Source organism: Crocuta crocuta, unplaced genomic scaffold (genome assembly GCF_008692635.1).
Source record: "Crocuta crocuta isolate KB4526 unplaced genomic scaffold, BGI_CrCroc_1.0 scaffold95, whole genome shotgun sequence".
Taxonomy (NCBI): domain Eukaryota; kingdom Metazoa; phylum Chordata; class Mammalia; order Carnivora; family Hyaenidae; genus Crocuta; species Crocuta crocuta.
In genome coordinates this window covers 13,469,750-13,494,430 of record NW_027530971.1, presented here as the reverse complement: position 1 = coordinate 13,494,430, position 24,681 = coordinate 13,469,750, and the positions used below count along the sequence as shown (strand labels likewise).

The window sequence follows — 24,681 nt, the reverse complement described above, 5'->3', positions numbered from 1 at the left end:
GCAATGCAGGCTCAATAACTGGTCATATCAACCTGGTTATAATTAGTAGTAAAAGCTGGTTGTTACAACCTTTCCCAGAACTTGTCATTTTGTTTCATTAATTAGATGAATTGTCTTTGAATTGTGGAAAACTGGCAGTGAGCCAGGGACAAGCACTAACAACATGGTTCTTAAGCGTGAGACAGAGAATTTTCTACAAAACCTCTCTCGTTATTACCCACTTTTTTTTTTTATGTGTCTGCCATAAAGTAGAAGGAATGTTTTGCGACAGTGAATTGTGACTGGGGATTTTAATAGATATATTTATTTTAAAAGGTAAAGCTTAAAGCTTTTCTTTAAAAGTCGTGACTTTCAAACTTTCCACATTTCTGCGAAGTCTGGTTTAAGGCAAGAAACTCATCAACTTTAATATTGAATTTCCCAGTTTTGCAAAGATTTGTGACCCTACCCTGGCATAACATAAATGTTAAATGTAATTTGAGTATCAGGCTATGCTAGGGTAAGACCTTTTATAAAAATAAAAATTCTATGTTGATAATTCCTTTTCTCTAGAATGAGGCCTTTCCAAGATTCCTTTACTCTAAACCTACAAAGATGGATATGAGCTGAATAAAAAGTACATTTTCAAATAAAGACACCAGACACTTAGGAAGTCAGGCCTGTAGTCAAGACAATTATTTTGATGTACGAGCAGAGGTTTGAGTTAAGTATTCCTGCTTGATTCTGACAATTACTTTTCCTTTTTTTCCCTTCAATTTGAAAATCAGGAGAGATGTTATTTTTGTCGTACTATCCTAGGTTTGTGGAAAACAGTGAGGTTCTATGTTGGGCAGACTAGGTAGATTCAGTGTTGTTACACTTACATGCATTTCCCTGGCATTTGTTTAAATAGAGTAAGGTTTTTAATGATGAATCTTAAAGGAAAAGAAATAATTGTATATGAAAAAGGGATGAGAATCCTACATATCTTTATCTTTTATTTTTTCTCTTCTGCTTCATTGTACACAGGAGCAATTATAACCAAAGACTTAAGTTGGGGCCAGAGGGGGAAAAAAAAGATTCTACTTCTTTTAGTTAAATAACATTTTAAAGTTTGTTTGTTTGTTTGTTTAGAGAGAAAGCGCATGCTCTAGCAGGGGAGGGGCAGAGAGAGGGGGAGAAAGAGAATCCTGAGCAGGCTCTGCAGAGCTGGTCACAGGGCTCCATCTCATGAACTAGGAGATCAGTACCTGAGTCAAGACCAAGAGTCGGGTGCTTACCCAACTGAGCCACTCAGGCACCCCTTATAACATTTTAAATCCTAAAATGTTCCACAGCATTTTGTGCAGGAATCAACTGAAGCATTAGTCACTTCTTACTATCTTAATTGTAACATTAGCTTTGAAAAAGACTTCAAGTATTAGTGGGTTTCGTGTGACTTTAGTGCCGCCATCCAGCTGAATCAGTTGCTTGTGGCACACTTCCTTCTTATTTAAGAATGTAGTCTAGTAAAACCTCATTCCTTGGGAAAAACAAGTTTTTAGGGGTGCCTGGATGGCTCAGTTGGTTAAGCATCCAACTTTGGCTCAGGTCATGATCTCACGGTTCGTGGGTTCGAGCCCTGCATCGGGCTCTGTGCTGACAGCCAGCTCAGAGCCTGGAGCCTGTTTTGGATTCTGTGTCTCCCTCTCTCTCTGACCCTCCCCTGCTCACTCTCTCTCTCTCTCTCTCTCAGACATGAACAAAACATTAAAAAATTAAAAAGAGTTTTTGTTTATCTTAAAATGTATATCCAATAAAATTTACTCATGTGATATTCACTTCTATTAATGTTTTAAATTTTGTAACAAGATTAAGTACTGAGCCTTGATACATTTTAAATACATGTCTTCTAGCTTTTGCTACTTTGACTTTGAACAGAAGATGCATCAAATAAATATTATAGTACATTTTATATGTCTTCAGAATATGGGGAAGAATGAAAGATTTTGGAAGAGCCTAGAGCAGTTTTTAAATATTCTTAATAGATAATTTTTTAGTTCTTTTAATACCTAAGGTATTGAAAGCAAGAGTGAAATAATTTTTGAAGGAATGAAAAGGTATTGGAAATTGAGTTTTGCAAAGGCATTCCCACAATTTTGCAAGAGGCTACAGATAGAATTTTAAGCTATATTCCTGAACCAGATTCCTGTGAGTGCTGTGTTAGTTACATTTACAAGTATTTTCCAGTATCTATGCATAAATGCAATACTTGTTTTGTAATCAGTTTAGTTCGGGAACAGTGCTGTTAATCAATGAACATTTCTTTATTCTATGACATTTACATCATGAATTGACTGGGACACAATGTTTTCATTTTCTTATTCAAATCTTTCATTTACTGCTTTTATAGTTCTTTTTTATCTGGAAAAAGCTAACACACCATTGTACCAAATTGCTCGAGTCTCCAGACATCATAGTTAATTGCACCACTCAGAAAGGACTTCAAAAAGAGACAGAGACAGAGGACACACTAATTGGTACATAGTATCACAATTAATATTTTTCTAAAATCTATCATCAAAGTAGTTGCAGATACCAAAACACAATTAAAATTCTCCAGAAGTTATGATGGACTCTTTACTGAGCAGCGACATGAGGTGGTTAAAAGCTGGATGCAGAAAGAAGACTACAAGGTGCATGAGAAAAGGTCTTTTGTATATTCTGGGAGATGATCTCTCACCTGGACAGGTGTCTGTGCACAAGACGGGGTGAGAGAGTTTATGGGACTTCTAAACAAAGTTACTCCATATGGCTTTTGCATTGCTAAGCATCCCCATCTCTTGGGCCTTGGTAAGGAATGTTTGAAAAAGGGCAGTGTGTGATTTAAATGCAATGATTACTTTGGATACTTTTACTACAAAATCATGCCATGAGTTCAGGTTCTCAGAGAAAAATGCCAAGCTACTGTCTCTTCTCTGAATGGCCTTTATATTTATAGTTTCAAGTAGTGTGGCACCAGATTTTAGTTCCTTATTCTTCTTTAGGGTTCAAATCACTGCCCGTCAAAATATTTCATTGCTCTTCAGAAGCCAAACAAAAAGAAAAACTATTGCCAAAGACTGCCATCTCTCTGCTAACATTTATGTTACTTTTTTCTAATTATTTCTCCATAGAGCTTTCCCAAGAGTCACAGGGCATTGAAGGGAAACCCACAGCTCAAATGATGGAGAATTTACTTCATGTTTACTCTTAGGCAACCAAATGAGATTTTGACATTTCATCCAGACTTGTCTATAATTAGCTTTTATATCATCTTCATATTATTTCATTCACATTAACATTCATACTAGTGACTTAACATCAGTCCTATCACTGACTCCTTTGTGCTGCTCTGCTGTCTAAGATTCTACCTCATTAAAAAGTCGCCACTTCATCTCCTGTTTTTGGCTATAAGTCCTTCCCACTGCTTCTATCCATGGAGATTCCTTTCTTCTTTTTTATACTGGCTGTCTCCTACTAAATCGCACTGTTTCTGCATTAACTCCTGTCTGGTTCCATATAAATGCCGAGAACTGTGAAGGGTCTGAGGTTTTATTCTATGTACATGCTAACAGGGTATCCTGACACAATTTATTGGATATTCATAGTGCTTTGCATTTATTGCTATTGCTCATACTATTCATTTAACTTGGGTCCTTTCATTTGAGCCCGATCCCTGGGATAAGGCCTTAGATTCTGAGCTCCAAACAGAAAAGATGCACACGCTCCCTGGCATTTGGTGTGCTTCTCTTCAACTTCCTTTCCTTGGGTTAATTTGGGGAGGAATGTTAACATGATAGTGCATTTTGTCTTCATAAATCAACCCCCTTCCTGGCCTGAGTGCAGTCTCTCTTGCTGAGATATTTGCCTTGTGTGCCGCTACTGTTAGGATGACTAACACAAGGTGTGTAGAATCAATAAATGCTCTTTTTCATCCTCTCTAAAACCATATCCTCAACCCTTCTGTTTTCATCATTGTATTTGTAGGCACCCATCTTGGTAATGAAGCCAGAAGACATAGCATTCCCTCTTATTTTCTCCCTAGATAACCCACAACTTGGATTTCTGAATGTCAGGACACTAATTCTATTTCTTAAACATTGTCAAAAACTGCTATAGTAATAAACCCAATTCTAGGCTTTCTTTTCCACAGGGTATAACAAAGCTGTGGCCTATGAATCTGACATCTGAATTCTCCATATGTTACTCTATCTGCTTCTCTTTCTTCCAGCCCTTGGATTACTTATTGCAGCACTCCAAACTCCTCTAGCTTAGGTGTTGGGACTAAGTGTTATAGGCACTATATTATGCCCTGTTTACAGATAAGAAAAGGGAGGCATAAGAGGTTAGTTAACTTGTCTGAGGTCATAAAGTTAGTAAGTGAGAGAGCTGTAAACCTGTAGCTCTCTGCCTCTATAGTCTGTGTTCATAACTGCTACACTTGACTGCCTCTTCAAATTACTGGCATACAAGAGCTGTAGGTAGTAGATGTTGTTATAGATTCACACTAGGGGTAATAGAATTAGAGTTTAAGGTGGAGTAAGTTTCAGCTGATTCTTAAAATAGGGGGTAGGTTTGAATATGAGGAGGGGAGAGAGCATTTAAATGGGGACAGAATGAACCAAGGTCCAAAGTTGAGACTAAAAAGAATTATGTTCAGAGACTATTGAAGAGATTGACTTGGCTCCATATAAGTAATAAGTAGCCAATTAACTTGGTTAGTACTGAAGCTTATCCACTACAACTTTACTGAAAAACAACCAACCAGTTTTTTCCTCAAAGGTTTTCGATTCATTGTGTTCCTATGAAAAAATACTACTAATCTTACCCCAGTGAATGGGAACACTGATTCAGGTTTCAGATGGAAGTATATTAGTAAGGAAATAATACAATAAAATTCTCAGTCTTAGAGTTTTTATTTAATCTGTTCATTTTTCCTGAGCTGGATCTGTCCACACCAGCACAATTTGGTCCAGTTTAACTTGAGATGAAATTGATCCAGCAGGAGGAATTGGATGTATGTTGAAATTGTGCCACATCTGGAAGAAAATGTTATTTTAAGTGTTCTGGTTATTTTTGGTGGAGTGAAGGTCTTACCATGAAGTTGTTGGCAGGTTTTCAGACCGCTAAATGTGGCTTCCTTATTTACAAAAACCACACACACACACCAAAAACTAGAAATAATGTGAAAACAAAGTAACTCTGTCAGAGAAATGTTATGCTAGCATATCCTAGTAAAAATAAGAAAGTTGACTGAGATGGGAAGCTGATACCTTTTCTAAGTTTAGGGCTGAAGAAATCTTGAATTCTTTGGGATTTGTAAATAATTTACCACCTTTGAATTATTCATAAAATAAATCACTTACCAATATATGTATATTCATTCATTTGATCTATTTACAAATTAGAAGAGATGGAAAGACCAGGGAGATAAGGTGACCCCAAAAGTTAGGAACAGAAAAAGTGTGGGAGGTACAGAGTTGGTATGGATTTGGCCAAGTGGGAATTTCTCTGTAGAATCCTTTGCTTTGACTTTTGTGGATAAGCTGCCTGTGATGGCATTAAGAATTTTAATTTCTGGGGCTCCTGGGTGGCTTAAGTTGATTAAGCATCTGACTCTTGATTGCAGCTCAGGTCATGATCACAGGGTTGTGGGATCAAGCCCCATGTGGGGCTCCATAAGTGTAGAGCCTGCTTGAGATTCTCTTTCCCCCTCTCTCAGCACCTCCCCCCCCCCCCCTTTCTCTCTCTTTAAAAGAAATGTCTTCTAGACTAGAGGAGCAAACTCCTTTATAGCATTCTGTTTGAGACCTTGGATTTGCAATTATTTAGTAACTTTTTAAAAATCATCAGGGGTACCTGAGTGGCTCAGTCGGTTAAGCGTTCAACTTTAGCTCAGTCATGATCTCATGGTTTTTGAGTTTGAGCCCTGAGTCTACTTCAGACTCTGCATCTCTCTCTCTCTTTCTCTCCCTCTCTCTCTCTCTCTGCCGCTCACCTACTCACACTGTGTCTTTCTCTCAACACTAAATAAACCTTTAAAAAAACATCAAAAAAACTGGGGCTCCTGGGTAGCTCAGTTGGCTAAGCATCTGATTTTGGCTTTGGTTGTGACCTCAGTTTGTGAGTCCATGCCAGTCTCTGTGCTGACAGCACAGGGCCTGCTTGGGATTCTCTCTCTCCCTCACTCTCTGCTGCCCCTTCCCTGCTCGTGCACATACTCTCTCTCAAAACAAATAAACATTTTTTTTTAAATTGTCAATTTTCTCCAAGCTCAATATTTGTCAATATAATGTCATTTCATATAGTGCCTTACCTAATCAGAGGTATAATTTGTACCATAGACTTTTGGGAGGCTTGTTAAACCTAGGTTTATAGCTGTTTTGGAGTTGAGGCTATTCCTAAGCTGTGTACAAGGTTTTGTTTTATCTGCAGTTGACTTTAGTTGTTTCTGACATGTTTACAAAGTCCTGTGTTGATACTGTGTCAAACCATGGTGAAAATACTTCCTTGATTAAATGAATATAAACAATAGCAAAACCCAAATCTGAGCTGACCTTTAAATATATCTACATTTAAAGGCTAAAACCAAGGACTTCTAAATATTTTCATCCAATGAACTCTGAAATGTAGCTAAAGGAAAGTTTATTTTCTAAGTCTTGTAACTTAGGAAAGAGTTTCCAACTGTGATCGGTTTTAGCCCACTGATCAGGACGACTGTGTAAACTTTCTCGTCTAGGATTTATTGTTCATCCTTTTCCTTACCTTAAGGGTTCAATTCTCCGTTAATTCCTTCCTGGGAAGAACGCATTAGTTTACGATTCCAGCTGTAGCACAATTTTGTCTGACCTGTGTAAGTTTCTGCAGTTAATCATTTGAGCCTTAGGCTTTTGCTGCTATACAATGGGGCTCTTTATTATTTAACATGTTGTCATTTCCAACATGTGCTCTCAGTGCCATGTAGGTAAGCATAGGTCCTGCCTCTGGAAGTTTCCTGTCCAGGAAAACTTAGTGGTATACAGGAGCCACCCCTCTCCACTACACACACTGTAAAAGGTAAAAAGGTAGAAGTGTAAAAGGGCTAGAAGATGAAAAGTACTGGGAAGGACATTGAGAATGTTAGCTTTAGAATTATGAATGACGTATAGTTTTACATACTCTACTGCATATATTTCCCATTTTAAATAAACTAAATGGGATAGAAAGTGAATTTGAACTAGAATTAATTTTATCCATCCTTGCAAAACTGAACATTTATTAGGAAAAATAAAACTGAGTTTTATTTTATTAAGAAAGCATTAAATCGTAGTGAATAACGTCTCTTTCCTTCTGTCCTTTACAGAATATGTATGTAACTGCTCTGTGGTGGGAAGTCTGGATGTGAATCGCTGCAACCAGACCACCGGGCAGTGTGAGTGTCAGCCTCATTATCAAGGGCTTCGCTGTGACATCTGCAGGGAGGGCTTTTACCTGAATCACACATCTGGGCTCTGTCTGCCGTGTGACTGTAGTCCACACGGAGCCCGCAGCATACTCTGCAACAGGTAAGCAGCAGAGGGTGGAGGTGACTTTTTTTATCAAGAAAAAGAAAACGCTCTTGCTCTCAAGGAGAGACTGGTTTAAATAAAGAGGGAGGGGGGCATAGATTTATAAAATATTTAATACACTTTTATTCCTTCACTTTGTATGTTATATTTAATATCAGAATTAAAAAGCCTCTAATTTACTGATTTAGTTCTTCAAAAGCACCTGGCCCACCAATTTCTCTAAATTTCATGGAAAAAATTATTGAGAAGGCAATCTCCTTTCTGGAAGTGATAACTTCCTGGCATTTCCAGTGGAAATGTTCTTGTTATGTTAATTCACATGCCATTGGAGTGTCAGGAAATTTACTCTTTATTTTTCCTCTTATCAAAATTCTGGAACTGTTTCTTTGCACATCTAAGGCTTACTGTTGGTAATACCCTAATTTCTCTAACTAGTAAGGAAAAGACTGATTTCACCAGCACCTTTTGGGGAACCAAAACTTAATTAAGCAAGAATTGTCTGGAAATTACCTTCAAAATAGTATGTGATTTGGAGGTGACTTAATATAGTAGAACAGTGTCCCATAATCTGAGGATTTGCCTTCTATGACATTGAATGTAATTATTCTTTGATTTTGTATGAGGCACTTAGCTTTTTGTGGACCCCAAGTCAAAATGCTGAAGAGACAGTGTTAATGTAATGAAAAGAATATGAGCTTTAAAATCTATGTGACTTGGGTGTAGATCCAAGACCTGTTGCCACTTAGGAGCTTTGTGCTTTCAGCAAGTTATTTTATTTCTCTGAGCCTCAGTTCATTTTCAAGGTTGTTGTGAAGGTTAAATAAGTAGATGTATGTAAAATGCCTAGCACACATCACACAGTACATTCTGGTTTGTTTTAATTTCAAAGGAATAATGTTGGCTTAAACGAGAGAGCATTTTTTTAAAGAACTTTTAGCACCTTAGCAGAAGAGTTTCTTTATACTTAGTAGTAGCTACCTAGGATGCTTTATAAATCAGATTGTCCTAATATACAATATTGTATCATATTGTACTCCTACTAAAAATATAGATGTGGGGACGCCTGGGTGGCTCAGTTGGTTAGGTGTCTGCCTCTTGATCTCACCTCAGGTTTTGATCTCAGGGTTTTGAGTTCAGGGCCCATGTTGGGCTCCATACTGGGCATGGAGCCTACTTAAAAAAATGGGGGTGCCTGGGTGGGTCACTAGGTTAAGCGTCCGACTTCGGCTCAGGTCATGATCTTGTGGTTTGTGAGTTTGAGCCCTGTGTCAGGCTCTGTGCTGACAGCTCAGAACCTGGAGCCTGCTTCCAATTCTGTGTCTTCCTCTCTGCTTCTCCCCCACTCACATACTCTCCCAAAAGTAAGTAACCATTAAAAAAAATTAAATATATATATATATGAATTTGATTAAGCAGTTTATAGCTTCAAATCCAACAATAATCAATGCTTATGATCTTTAGTATTTTAAAATAGTTATTTGTTTTAATCCTTACAACTCTTTTTACATAGGTTATTAAATCACAAGGATACTAAGGGGCAGAAGAAGCATTCCCAGTTAGGATTCCAGTCCCAAACTCCATGTCCTCACCACCAAGCTGTGCTGCTTCTATAATGAGAAAACTGATCATCATTCTGTTGTTTGAAGCTGAGAATACAGTAGTTGCTTATCATTGCTCCCTTTGCCCCACTAAAAGCATGCTTGCACATCATGTTCAAAAGGTTCACCTTTCTTACCATTTTAAAAGATGCGGTTTGGACAAGTTTGTTCATTCTCATATCTAATGGCATGTCTACTTCTCCCTTTAGAATAAGATTCTGCAAACACATTTTTTCGTGAGTACTTTGGAGAGATAAAACAGTGTTTACTTCTAGGCCAGACTGCCTTAGTAGAGGAGAAAGAAATAAGGGGGGGAGTGTGGGAGAAAGTTTTAAAAGCTGGAGAGGAGGGAAGAACAGTAATTCTAAAATTCCTGTAATATCTTACTGTTTTCATTGATCTTTTATAAATTATTTATGTTTTATTTTCCCCTCACAGTTAATGTCCTTAAGTTACATCAGCTAAACACTATTCTGAAAATAGGTCGTAACTAGAGAGTAGTGGAAAAGTGCATCGGCCTAATAACTCCAAGATCCAGGGCAAGGGGTCTGTAAACTACAGCCATGAACCAAATCCAGTCCACTGCCTGTTTTTGTAAAAAAGTGTCATTGAACACAGGTGCACTCATTTGTTTACACATTACCTGTGACTGGTTTTGTGCTGCAGTGACTAGTCACAAAAGAGACCATGTGGCTTGCAAGGCTAAAATATTTACTGTCTGGCTCTTTAAGAAAAAGTTTGCCAAGCTCTGGTTTAGGGTTCCAGTCCTCATAGATATTGCTGCGTAACCATGGAGCTTTGGGAAAGTCTTAAAAAAAACCTTTTTTTTTTTTTTTAAAAAAAAAAGGATTTGTCTTTCCATTTGTGAAGTGATGGTAACAATCCATGCCTGTTTCTCTCCTGTATATAGTTGTTTTGTCTTGAGGATCAAACAAACAAACAAAAAAATGCATGTGTAAAGTTTTAAAATCTACACTTTCTAGACAGACAATAAAAATAGTACTAAAAACCATTTATTGAGCATGTACTGTACAGGGCACTGTGCTGCCTGCTTTATCTGCATTATCTCATTTACTTTTCAAAAACTCTCCTGAAGAGAACACTGTTATTCTCCCACTTTGAATATGAAAATTTTGATGTTCGGGGAGTATTGTTAACTTGCATAAGTTTATATACTAAAGCTACCATTCAATCCAATTGAACAAATGTAATAAGCAAGTGCTTATTCTGTGAAGCAGAATGACTTCACAATTACACAATTGTCTTTCTCAGTTAGAAAGCCTCTTGGTATTTAACACTCAAATATCCTAGAATGTTCTTTTCTCTTGATTCAGTGTGTTTTGGCTGATGGTTATATAAGAAAAAATTTGTATTTATATCCCAGAATCTCAGTAATGCCATATACAACATTTTAAACAAAGTAACACATGGCAAGTCTTGTGTTAAATTCCAGACATAATTGTTAGAACATCAGAATCACATGTCAACGGTTTGTAAAGTACACCACAGGTCAACAAAGGGGACATGCGATAGATATGTTACTGCATATAAGGCAACTGTTAACCATGGGAGTTGCTTTTGATCAGGGAGTGATGTGAGCATTTTACATCCTAACATGGGAATTTGTTACTTATACAAAGGTGCTTTACTGTGTTTTAGTTTCACTTTAGGAAGTTGGTTAGTAGTTTTGGGTTGATATGTAATGAATTTTAATTATTTTCATTTGAAATATTGGAAAATAGGTTCTTTGTTAGCGTTTCATGTAGAATATATGGTTTTCAATAATGGATGATTGATGCTAAACAGGAGGTGGAAGGTATCTATGTTTTATTATTATTATTAATTGATCTCCATGGACTATTTTTCATATATAACCACTGTGTTCTACTATCCTGAGTTGGTCTTTTTTGTAATGAGCAATGTGTAATTTTATATTATCTGCATACAAAGTATGGTGATTTCTCACATCCTTTACCATCATCTTCTAAATGACATCTGGAAGGAACTTGCTTCCCCCGTAGCCCTTAAATGTGATGTCTGTTTCTTTCTCTCACTCTTCTTATCTCTGGACCTGGAGTTGGAGTAGTTATCTTCCTTGCTTCTCATTGCCACTCCCAGAGTGCTCTCCTGTTTCCTTTCTCAGAATCCCGCCTCTAAAGCTCATAGGAACAGACTTGCTGTTCTACCTCCTTGTTGCACTTCCCTCTTCCAGGGCTACCCCTTATTTCTCACACCTGCTCACCGTTGCCTCTCTACCACTCCAGCTGTCAAAATTCTGGACGATTTCAGTATCTACAGATGATCCCAACGAGGCTTTGGCCTTTCAGCTTCTTGACTTCTTTTCCAATAAGCCTTCTTCTGTGCTCCCACCAATCTTTATTTGTTTTACTTGCCCTATCCCTTGATTGCCTGTGGCCCCAATGATAGATGTATTAAATTTTTTGAGATAAATATATAATCCTTTTCTATGGGTTACTATGGAGTAATATTTAATTTAGAAATTTTAAGTGTTATTTCAAAATATCAGGCGATTTGTCAGAACAAGCGGTGCATCACTAAAGTCATTTAAAAACATGTACTTAGAGGAAGTCTTTAGAAGGAAGGCTCAGGAGCCCTAAATCCAACCATGTATGACATTTCTTACTACCAGAAGGGAAGTTGAATTGACATAAGACCAGAGGAACAGAAATGGGAAGTTTCAGGACTGTGTACTTTGGCAAGAATGTATGGGTGAACTATGAGGAAAAAACCTCTGTGTTCTGCTCTGTTATAAATTATATATGAGTTAAGGAAAAAGGAAATTGTAGGCAAGTAGTATGTGTGTAGTAGAAAGGAAGTGGAATATGAAATTAGTGACTTTGTTTCTATTCTTGGTTTAGCTACTTACTGTATGACCTTGATGAAGATATTTGATCTCTATGAGCTTCAATGTTTCCATCTGTAAAATAGGATTAATGTATATGACATGAAGGATTTTTGTGAACCTTAAATTGTGTGTGTGTATGTGTGTGTGTGTGTGTGTGTGTGTGTCCACTCACATTGTGACTCTGGCACATAGATTCAGCTCAATAACTCCCTAGGTGTTGGATCTATTTTTTCTTTTTAAAACATGTGGAATAGAATTGGTGAGTCACAAAAGAGGAGGTTCCAACCTGTGTTGGAATATTTGTTTTTGTTGGTAAGCTAAAGAAGAAATTTTCATTCTAACAGAAAAAAAGTTTAAATTATTTTCTTACATTTTCATAAACAAGCCTCTTAAAATCAGTCTATAGTTTAGAATAATAATACTAGTTGAAATTAATTGAACACATGCTAGGCACTATCCTAGGCCCTTTGCATGTAACAGTTGATTTAGTTCCCACAGCAAGCACTGTTACTATAATTCTCACTTGTTCAGGAAAAAAAATTGGAAGTTAGGTACTTTGCCTCACTTAATCGGTAAGTAAAAGTGTTGGGATTGAGATATTTGTAACTTGGATCTGGAGTTTGGAATATATCATATAACTACATACATTTTATATTAGATTATAGAATCAGTGACTCACAAAGGGAGAAAATTTTGGAGTAAAACAGTATTGCTTTTGCTCTTGTCTAGAAGCCTATAATCGATGCTAGACTGAAGGGCACAAAACTACTAGAAGCAAATACCAAACAGCTTATAATACATGCTGAATTTCTAAGTAGAAGAGTTTAGACTAGGAAATGAATAAACTGAAGTAATAAGGAGAGAGGCTTTCCAGAGGAGGTGGGAACATCTGCTTCCAAGTTATGCTTTGGGAAGGCAGAGGGCTGAGAAGACCTATTGGGAGAAAAAAACGCCATGCAAATTCAAATGAATTTCCTAAGATTATACAGTGAGATGAGAAACCTGATCTCCTAACACCAACTCAAATTCTTTTCTGTTTCCACCTCCCTATTCTCTTTCTAAAAATAAATACAGGTAGAATAGTGGACCCAGTTCTATCCTGATTCTCTCGTACATCTAATGCCCATGGAACAAACAGCTGGCTTTTAAAAAATTCATCTCCCCATTCTTTATGCCTCCGTCTTTTTAGTGGGAGTTGCCCCAGTGAGGGTAGAACTTGGCCACAGGAGCCAGATGTGGGTTGAGCAACGTCTTTATGTGCAAACACAAAGTCCTTTATGTGCTGACAGATGGCCACCCCTCACAGCACCGTTGGTGTTCCAACCTGTATAATTGGGAGAGAGTTGGTCTACAATATCTTAGGTTTTCATTTTTGCTCCTGCAGTGCATTTCTAATGTTTTCCTGATTTATATTTGGACATATGTCTAATAAGTGGAGAAATCAGATAGCATTTTATCTCAACAATCAGTTTGCCTAGTGAGAGCCTGAATCTCTTAATACGGCCCTTAAAATATTGTCAGGGCTGGCTTTATATGTAGGCAATTACATACTGGTTTGAGATTTTTTTTTAATGCATTCACAGCAGGCTAGTATACAAGGTACAGCACTGTAGACTGTCTCTGTAAGATAACAGAGAAATTCTGTAGTGGTTAATACCCTTTTACATAAAATCTGTGGTTGCTGCTGTACATGAGTATATAAAATATTAAAATATTTATTATTTTGAATTTTAATTATGGGAATATGCCCTGGGACAGAGGGGAAAATTTTATCATGAAGTAGACTTATGCTGGAATAAATGTCAAATAAAAAGATGGCAAGCTTCAGAGGCTCAAATTCACATGGGGCTCTGAAAATCATCTCTTGTGTAATAATTGGGAATAACAGCTGCTTGTGTAAACTCTTTATTACTTTGCCGATAATTCTGGGAGATCAAGAAAAAGTTATTTATTAATAGAAAAAATTAACAATTGAGGAAAACTGTATCATTTTCTTCACTCATTTCATTTAATAAAGGCATTGCGTCTGCCAATTACATGTCCAAAAACATTATCCCTGTGCTCACAGAACTTAATCTCAGTGGAAAGATAGAAATGCAAACAAAATATGAGTATTTATAAAATGCACAGGAGATTCAGGGAAGTCTTAAGAGATGAAGCTGCATTTAAGTTGAGACTTGAAAAATGAGTAGGTGGCTCACTATTTCTTGAAGGCAACAACACTTGTTAGCAGTGAAGAGGAAGGGCTGAAGGAGAGTGGGAAATGATAAGAGATGAGACTCCTGACTGTTTACTGTTGTATCTCTAACACCAGAACAGTGCCTGGCACATGGTAGATTTATAAATGAATGAATAGAATGAATGAATGAAGAATAAAATAAATAGGGCCAGACCATAAAGGGCCTAATATGTAAATTTTATCCATTGAAGGACACTATAAGATGTGACACTGGATTTGCTTTTAAGAAAAATTACTCTGCCATCAGGGGAGTGGGGAAATCCTATTTTTTAGACAATATTTTTGTTTTTGTTTTTCTATTAACATTTCCTGTAGCCATGAATTTTTACTAAATTTCCTCCAAACTTAAAAATATTGTTTCTAATCTGGGAATCTGAAATCTTGGTACTTAATGTTATACCAGTTTTTCCGAAGAGTTCAAACCACTGTTAATACCAGAACATGGTAAAACTTTGTAGCCATTTCAAGCAGCTGGTGGGCTTTTTATATAACATCATTAACCGGTACCATTAAGTGTTCTGAGAGGTGAATGTAAAATGTAAAAAGTATAGTGTTGTTGTTTTTTCCTTTTTGACAACAATAAACTTTCAAAGAGAAAAAAAACATCACTGTGTCAGAAGTTTGGTGAATAGAGAGAGCAAGCTGAGGCAAGGAAACCAGTAAGAAGGATATTGTAACAAGCCAAGCAAGAGAGTTAAAGGCTTGATGTAAGACACTGACATGGCATTGGCAATGGTGCTGGAGAGGTGGGAACCATGTAAAAGGTATTTGGACAGTAAAATGTACAGGGCTAGGTGGTTGTTTATATGTACAGAGTAAAGGGAAAGAGAGAGATGACTCCCATGTTTCTTTCTGGCTTGGGCGCATGAGTGAAGAGATTCCATTAACTAGATAAAGAATACAGGCATATAAACAAGATAGAGGGAGATGATGATGTTAGGTTTCAAACATGTTCATTTTGAAGTAATTGTGGTATATTCAGATAGAAATGTCTGGTGTAGAGAGTTGCATATATATTGTGTACCAAACTCAAGAAATCTCATAGCATATTCTTATGCTATACCTTAAGAAAACAGAACAATGCCTCATAGCTTTATTTTTTCTTTTTTATTAAAAAAATTTCTATTAACATTTATTCATTTTTGAGAGAGAGACAGAGTGCGAGTGGGGGAGGATCAGAGAGAGAGACACACACACATAGAATCTGAAGCAGGCTCTAGGCTTTGAGCTGACAGCACAGAGCCTGATGCGGAGCTCGAGCCCATGAGCAGTGAGATCATGACCTGAGCCAAAGTCAGATGTCTAACCGACTGAGCTATCTTGGTGCCCCATTGCCTCATAGCTTTACTTTTATTAAAAATTTTTTTATTATTCTTGCAATTATTATTATTATTATTACTTATTATTGCAGTTGTACCAATCTCTAGTTTAAATTATCTTTTTTAAGTTCACTTCTATATTTTTTTTGACAGTAGAATTTTAAAAGGTAACCATCTTAGTCAAAAGGAGGTAACCGATCTCAGCCTGAATCCTATTGTAATTAATTTGCTTCAATAGATGTTTGCACAGTGCCAATGGTTTATGTCGTAGAAGATATTTTAGGCACATTACACCAAGTATCATGTTAAGTTCATGCTAAAACAAGTTAGATGAAAATTTGAATGTTAATACATGGCCATACCCATACAGGGGCTTAGTCAGAAAAAGGCACTGAGTGCTTTGAGTTTAAGTGTAAATAATGTAGGAGGTCTATTATGGTTTAGATAGCTCTATGTGTTTTTCAGGACACTTCTATCTTATATCCTCCATTCAATACAGGACATGCTCTGCCCTCCTGATCTTCTAATTATTAACTAGAAGAACAACTGTAGTCAAATAAATGGGAAAAAAAACCCACATCTTTCTTACAGCTATTGGTGCCCTTTGAGAATATTAACATAAACATGTCATACTGAATTGATATAGTGGCTGTTGATCAAACATGGTACTTTCCCTAAACCATGTTGCAGACTCTCCTACTTGTTTATTTTATTAGCCCACTTTTAGGCCAGTTTGGGATTTTTTAAAGTTTTGTTATTGATAATATTAAATGGTAACTTATTTTGCTTCTTCTGAAAGACTCCCACAAGTATGTAGATGTATATGTGCTAATAGTACAAGTAATCAAGTTCATACAAATGCAGTATTTGGCATCAAGGTGTTTATTTGACAAATCATGTGCAAAATGCTTTAATAGACCTTGTGGGAAATAAAAGATTAATCAGGCAGTGAGTCTTACTCCAGAGGAGCTCCCAGTTTAGTAAGGACACCAACAAAATAATATATAAATACTTATAATATGAAGTAAAAATTGACATTACAAACTGAAAAGATAAATTGTTAAGGGGATTAAGAAATCTGGGAGATCTCATTTATAGCTGAAAAAATCAGAGATGATTTCACTGAAGAGAGCTTTTGACCTCAGTTTTGAAGACAAAAGGATTAGGCATAACGAAGTAGACAAGGTGGGAAAGGATGTTATAGAATAGGAAAGATCAAGATTAATGACTCAAAGATGTGCTTACACAGGATGTAAGGTGTGAAAGAAGTGGGGGCAGAGGAGATAAATCTGGCAAGTCCTGCTGGGGTCAGGTCACAGAGGGCCTCAAGGGCCAGACAAATGATTTGAATTTTATTCATGAAGTAGTCTTTATGCAGAAGAAAGGTCAACACTGTGTCCATGCAGTGGTAGGATGGATGGATATAAGTCAGGGGAGATTAGAGGCAGAATGAAAACTAGTGAGGGCCCAAATCAGGATAATAATAGTAAGAACAGAGAGAATAAATGAATCGAGAGAATAAATAAAACAGAATAAATTGTGGACAATAGCAAAAATGGTGATATGCCCCCATGATAGCACGGTTTTGGTGCCTAATACTCTACCAAATTTGTGACTTCTACACAGAAATCTAAAGGTTGTTTGTATTTCTATGCTGATTTTAAGGGACTGTTCAGTCCCAGGGTTCCTTCTTAGGCCCGTACTCTCTCCCCAAGTTCCCATTCTCCCTTTGTTGCAGGCCACAGGGATCGAATCTGCTTTCCTACACGCTTCAGCAGATGTGGCTGCCCACTGTGTCCCGTGGGAGTTTTATCCCCCCTGAAGCCTTGCTGCTGAGTGTCAGCAGGGTCCCCACACCCATGTTCTTTCTCTGGTGCTAAAAATAAACCCAAAGGTCCTTTACTTTTTGAGAGTTTTAAAAAACTATTAGTCTTTATAGAGAGCCCTGTAAGGGGTAGCGAATATAACAGATTAGGTAAGTTGAATGATTATATAATTGACAAACTTTTCCACAAACAAGGTGCAAATATAGGCATTACCTCTTTTATTTTTCCAGTTAATTACTCTGACACTCATATGCCTCAGTAGCAGCCCATTTTCCTTTGGAGGCAACCCATTCTCCAACAATTAATTTCTCATTTTCCAATATCTCTAGGGGTCAGCCTTTCTCCAGTACTAAGTGTCAAGGGAATGCGATTCTGAACAGGTCAGTGACATTACTGTTTTTCACTCCTGTGTGGGACGAGTGCGTTTAAGCCTGGCCCTGAACAACCTGAGACGGACTGAGCTCGCTCACCGCTACAGTGATGCTTTAACTGGCCTAGATCCTTGCAGAGGCAGCAACAAGTCTTTGAGGGAGGATGAGCCCACTCCTCAGTGCCAAGTTCTTTCAGGGTGCTCTCAAATATGGCTCCAGAGTCATGGATCTTAACAATCAGCTCCTTCAGTCTATCCGTGCAGCCCTATTCCAGTGTGCAAGCCAGCTCAGAGAGTACCAGTTGAGGACATTTTGTAGACTCTTTCACCTACAAACCTCAAAACACCCTCCCTCCCTCCCCAATAAAACAGGTCTTGCCAAACCTTTCTCTCAGGGCAGTGGTGCCTGCTCACTCTGTACTCACACAACTAAGAGCAAGTGATTCTTCACCCAGTCAGGAGAATTTGCTTCATGACTATTTTCTACACCTGCCCAAGTGGCAAAGCAACTGTAAGTACCTCTTGCTAAATAAGAAAGAAATCACAGATTAATCTCTAGTTAAGCATCTCTTGGATAGGACCTTTTACTATACTTAAAAAGTTTAAAAATCTTATAAACATATAGTGTTTTTCTGATACGAAGTTTGACTCCTCTCTTAGATGAAAATACCACACAAGTTGGCAAATAATATTAGTGTTATTACTCTCACCACCAACCCCAGAATGAACAGCAATAATGTTTACTGAATGTTTGCTATGTGCCAGGCTAAATGCTTTATGTGTACTAACTTGTAAGGATAAAATAACAACTGACTAAAGTGGTATTAGTCTCATTTTACAGGTAAAGAAACTGAGACTTGAGTAATTTGCTCCAACACACTAAGTGCCAGAAACAGGCTCAAACCAATACCTGTCTGACTGTACTGCCTTTAATAGGCTCCAGGGTTTATTAACTGAGTGGCTGGCCCTCTGCTTATTTTCTAAGTAAGCCTGATCACCATCATAAGTTAAGCTACCACACAGACAGATTCCTAGCATGAAAACTTATCATTTGCGTGATCAAGACAACATCATCAGTAATAAGTCATGTGGTAGTGTCATGTACCTCCAGCTATGATGCAGTGAGAACATCATGTTACCTCTGCGATAGTCTTCTCTAAAACCCATAGTCTCAGTCTAATTATGACAAGACACCAGACAAACCCAAATTGAGGAACATTTTATGAAACAACTAACCAGTACTCTTCAAAGACTTCAAGGTTATAAAAGACAAGGAAAGACCAAGAAACTTAGATTGGAGGAGGCCAAGGAGACATGACCAGCAAACATAAAGTGATATCGGGGATTGGATCCTGGAACAGAAAAAAGACATTAGTGTAAAAATTAGGGAGATCTGATAAGGTCTATGTTTACTAGCACTATCGCAATGTTAGTTTTCAGCTTTGATGAATATACCATAGTTATGTAAGAAATTAACCTTAGGGAAACTTGGGTGACTAGTATACAAGAACTGCCTGTACTATCTTTACACTTTTCTTTAAATCCAATATTGTTTAGAAATAGAAAGTTAACAGAATTGTTAGGGCAGTCAGTCAAGGGAATATGGATGGTATTAGAGTTTTATGATGACAGTGTAGTTCGTCCTACTGATAATTCTTAGCCTTGGGTCTAGAAGAAGAATCAGGATAAGGAAATAAAATAATTTTGCTGGCATGAAGATCTGCCACTTTAGATGCATGACATTGTGGTTAGAATATACAATCAAATTCACAGCCTGTTTTAATATTGTTTTTTCTCTCTAAAGTTTTAAAAGAGCTTCTAAACCTTATCTTAGTAGACTTAGGCTGCAATAGAAGGATGCTTGTTCCCACAGAGAAGGCTTTGTCTTCCCTGTGTCCCCTGAAAGAAAATTAAATCAGCATGACTTGTTCTATCTCAGATGTTTTTTTTTTTTAATAGCAAGAAATATGTTTCCTAGAAGGTAGAGAGAAATATGGGACTCTTCATCTTTTTTCTCCTTGGATTTGAGCTCCACTCAAAATATCTAAATTTATCAATCCCAGAGAGAGATCTTGACTTGAAGTTTCTCCAGAGTTCCTATGAAAAGGGACACAACTGATTTAGCTGTGATTATTTTAATATTCAAAGTGTACAGGACTAGTTTAAAAAATATCAGTTTCATTATTGTGGTTCTTTATATAGTAAATGAATTCTCTAGCATGATATATTCAGTGTGTTTCAACAATTTGGGTATTTCAGTCTTGCTCCTGTGTTTATAAATCCAGTAGGTTTCCAGGTAATGTTAATAACTAATATCTATAAAGTCAGTTACAATTAATAGTATTCTCTTATCTTGTACATTTAGTCATTTGATTCTATTAACAACCCTGCAGGTAAGGTAAGGATGATTTTCTACCAAATTACACATGAGAAGTAATAATTGAAATGTTACATGATAGGCCCAAGCAAGAGCAGTTTACTCCAGGTCTTCTGACACCTTATCCTGCATTCTTTCTGTTACCTTAAACTCCCGTGGCATTCAGTTCTGGGCTAGTATATGCCCCTATGCTCAAGGTCACAAGTTCTTAACCTAAGGGAGAAAAGCACATGAAATGTAATGGTGGATATGTCCTTTTTTCTGTGGAGAAGGTCTATAATATTTACTAGATTCTCAGAGAGATCTGAGATGTCATCAGATTTAAGAAGTTTTATTCTAAATACTATCAGGAAGGACACAGACACTCTTCTCACACTGCCAAAAGCAGTAATGAAAATATGGCTTATATTGTCAATAACAGAATCGCTTCCTCCTCTTCTACCAATTCCTAACACATTCACTATGACTATTTCCTTAATTAAGTTTTACTTTTGCTGATCCTGAATTGGTTTTTTTAAAAGAGTTCTATGGTTGAATAAAATGCCCAGTAAAAGATATCATAGATATTTGAAAGTAAAGTTTTTGCAGAAAAATATATTATTTTTTTCAACTAAACTGTTCACCTAAGGAAGCTGCATAATCCAGGAGAGGCAGCGGGAGGAGCAGAAGGAAACTAACATTTGATAAACCCTGTTAAATCTCTATTTTTGATGCTTTACACATATAAGCTCTCTAACTTCTTAGAACAACTTAGATGTCTTGCTCTTAGAAACTGAGTTACTTAGTTACCAATTAATAAATGGTAGAGCTTAGATTTGAGCCCATGTCTAATCTGACTCCAAGACTGTCCCCACTGTACCCTAAAATGGAATGGGGAAGATTAGATATGACATTGTGAGTCTCAGTGTAAGTTTAGGTCCAGGTATGGGTGTACATGATTCATCAACCAAAGGAGTGGCCAATGGAGACATAAGTCTAGAAGTCAGAGCTGGGCTACAATGAAATTAAATATCATATAGAAGAAAAAAAATATCATATAGAAAAAGGCAACATGAAGTATTGAGAACATCCACAGGGAATCATTTGAAAGGCAGGAATTAGGACATTATAAATATCAAAGTGAGTCTACTTGACTTGCTGGGGCTTAAATGGCAGGCATTTGATATATGGGAGATTTGGAAGCAAGTGTTGTGAACCTAGTCATTGGGGTCAGAAGCAGGAAGGCAGGACCATTGGGACCAGGAGCCAGGCATTGAGAAATTAGGGACAACAGTTGTAATTCTGCCATTGAGACTATAGGGAACTAAGGTCAAAGGAACCGGTAGCGAATGGGACTTAATGACAGTTCACTGGAGTTGATTGCCTTAAGTACTCTCTTCTTGGGTCAGAACTAACACCAAATTAAGAGTTAAGCACTAAACTCAGAGATGAAAATCAAGCAGCTTTACCAGTTGGGACTAGGAATGTAAAATGTAGAGTGACACAAGTATGATGATATTTTTCTAGTTAGTCTACTAGTGTTTTTTCAGGTGTGGTCCTCAGGACACTATTCAGCATAACCTGGGAATTGGTTAGAAGTACAAATTCTTGGGCCCAACCCCAGACCTATTCAATCTGAAATTCTGAGCTAGGGCCTAGCAATCAGAACCACTGATCTAGTGGACAATGTTGCCCCCAAAAACCTAAGGTCAACTTCTATCCAGAAAAGAACCAGAACTAATAATGAGTAGGCTGTTTGAGGCATTCCAGTCTCTGTTCTTTGTTTATATGAGGATTATATAAGCTAAAGAGGCTTTTTTTTTAGGAGGGTTGTAATAGAATATTGGGGTTAAGCAAAATAGACTTTTCTCTGAGGGCTAGTAAATTATTTTTTTTCCTTTCTGCTTTTCTTTGTCCTTTAAAGGACAAATCCAAGGGATCTAGATCAATGTCTTACAGTGTTGACTGGCCCATCATGTACCAGTCATTAAATGTCTCATTTTGCTCACCTAAAATAAATATCCTATTTCAAGGATTCTGAGAGGTTTATTTAAATGTAACATAAAGTGGGGCACCTAGGTGGCTTAGTCAGTTGAGAGTCTGACTCTTGATTTCGGCTCAGGTCCTGATCCCAGGGTTGTAGGATCGAGCTCCGCATCAGGCTCTGATGGAGCCTGCTTAAGATTCTTTCTCTCTCCCTCTGCCCCTTCCCCACTCATGCTCTCAATCTATAAACAAGCAAACAAACAAATGGAACATAAAGTATGAGGATTAGATACTTGGAAAATATTAAATGGACTAAATTGAAGACAAATATTGTACTCAGAAGGCATCATGAATTAATGAAGGAAGCATACATAGATTTTGGAGCTAGATTACATAATCATTAAATGAAAAAGTTTTGAGTGTCTATCATTTGCCAGGCGTTATGCTAGGCCCTGGCTGTATAATGGTGGAGAAAAAAGAAAACCAGATAAAACCCTCTGATTTCATAGAGCTGACATTCTAGATGGGGAGAGATTTAATGAGCAATGAAATGAAATATAGATTATATTATATAGTAAGAGATATTATAATTTTAGATGCTGTGGCTGGCCAAGGCCTTGTTGAGAATATAACATGTGAGTAAATAACGAAAAGGAGTAAGGGAGTATTGTCACATGGATCCCCTGGGTGAAGGCTGTTGCTAATAGAAAGGACAGTGAGTGCAGGGTGTCTGATGGCAGGAGCACGCACAGCACATCCGAACAGCAGCAAGTTGAGCATGGCTGAAGTGATGGAAGTCAGGAGAAGGGGCTAGGGGAATACTAGATAAAAGCAAAATATAGGAGTGTCTGGGTGACTCAGTTGGTTGAGCGTCCGACTTCAGCTCAGGTCACGATCTTGCAGTTTGTGGGTTCGAGCCCTGTGTCGGGCTCAGAGCCTGGAGCCTGTTTCAGATTCTGTATCTCCCTCTCTCTCTTCCCCTCCCCTGCTCATGCTCTGTCTCTCTCTGTCTCAAAAATAAATAAAAACTATAAAAACATTTTAAAAAGCAAAATATATATGCAGATACTGAGAAGACAGGTATTATCTATACCTAATGAAAACAACCCAAACGTCTAGAAGAATGAATACAATAGGATTATATTCATATGATGAAACACAAGACAGCAGTGAAAAAAGAGTGGCTACAGCTATACAAATGTACATTGATAAATCGATAAACCATAATACTGTATGGGACAAAGTAAATCAAAGAATACATGAGGTTTATTATATATTATATAAAGTTTAAGAGCAGGCAAAATAATCTGATATTTTATTTACTTATTAAAACTTTTAAAAAATGTTTTATTTATATTTGAGAGAGAAAGAGACAGAAAGCGAGTGGGGAAGAGACAGAGAGATGGAGACAGAATCTGAAGCAGGCTCCAGGCGCTGAGCTGTGAGCTGTCAGCACAGAGCCTGATGCGGGGCTCAAACTCACGAGCAGTGAGATCATGACCTGAGCCGAAGCTGGACAATTAACTGACTGAGCCACCCAGGTGCCTGAGATATATTACTTAGTAAAACATATAGAAATGATAAAACTCTAACAGAGCTGAACTGGCTAAAAAACTTAGCTGCTTCTGGTCAAGAAAAGGGAATTAAGCTGAAGGGGGACCCCACAAGGAGCTTCAAATGTCTTGTCTCATGGATATGAAATTGTTAAGTTTATTGTTCTCCTTTAAATTCTATTACCTTTCAATTTCTCTGCCTCTGAATGAATGATATATTTCACAATTTAAAAATGAAGGTTAAAAAAGCACTGCAAGGTTATATCAGTAAAGCTGTTAGGGGTGAGGAGCTTTGCAAGGAAACTGGCCAGCATAGGGGCATTTGTGAACAGTGCTAGCTATGGGTAGGAAACTCGTGCTCCCAAGTCAGAGACTGGACTGACACAGATCAGAAACCACGTCTCATTTCCTTGGCAGTCACTTTAAAATCCCATTCAGGGGCGCCTGGGTAGCTCAGTTGGTTAAGCATCTGACTTCGGCTCAGGTCATGATCTCACAGTTCGTGGGTTTGAGCCCTGTATCAGGCTCTGTGCTGACAGCTATCTCAGAGCCTGGAGCCTGTTTCGGATTCTGTGTTTTCTCTCTCTCTTACCTTCCTCTGCTCATGCTGTCTCTCTGTTTCAGAAATTAAAAAAATAATAAAATAAAATAAAATGAAATAAAATAAAATAAAATAAAATAAAATCCCATTCATGGGAGAAGTTATTTAAACAATTGACAGTTGAACCAGGAGAAGATTAACATAAAAAAAACTTTTTCTAGGAATGTTGCAAGTCTATTAATATGAGCACATTAAATCCTTCTGTCTTGCTTTCATTAAATACACAGAGGTAATCTATAACATAAAGAAGAGAGAAAAAACCAAGTATTAGTAGGCAGAAAACCCGAGTTCTAATTCTGATTGCCCTCTGGGTGTGTGACCTTGAAAATTGAGTCAGTTCATGCCATTGAAACTCTATTGATTTGGGATGTTGAATATTAATATTTGACCATGTATTGAGCTACTAATATTTGGACGGCA

General features: G+C 37.4%; 1 protein-coding gene across 1 annotated transcript in view; it reads left to right on the top strand.

The window, feature by feature from the left end:
- The window catches only part of MEGF9 (multiple EGF like domains 9), an 87,150-nt gene that overhangs the window by 36,187 nt on the left and 26,282 nt on the right, over positions 1 to 24,681 (top strand). Inside the window, exon 4 of the mRNA XM_077769775.1 lies at positions 7,343 to 7,544. Coding sequence (XP_077625901.1) covers positions 7,343 to 7,544 — 202 coding nt within the window. The remainder of the gene's footprint in view (positions 1 to 7,342; positions 7,545 to 24,681) is intronic.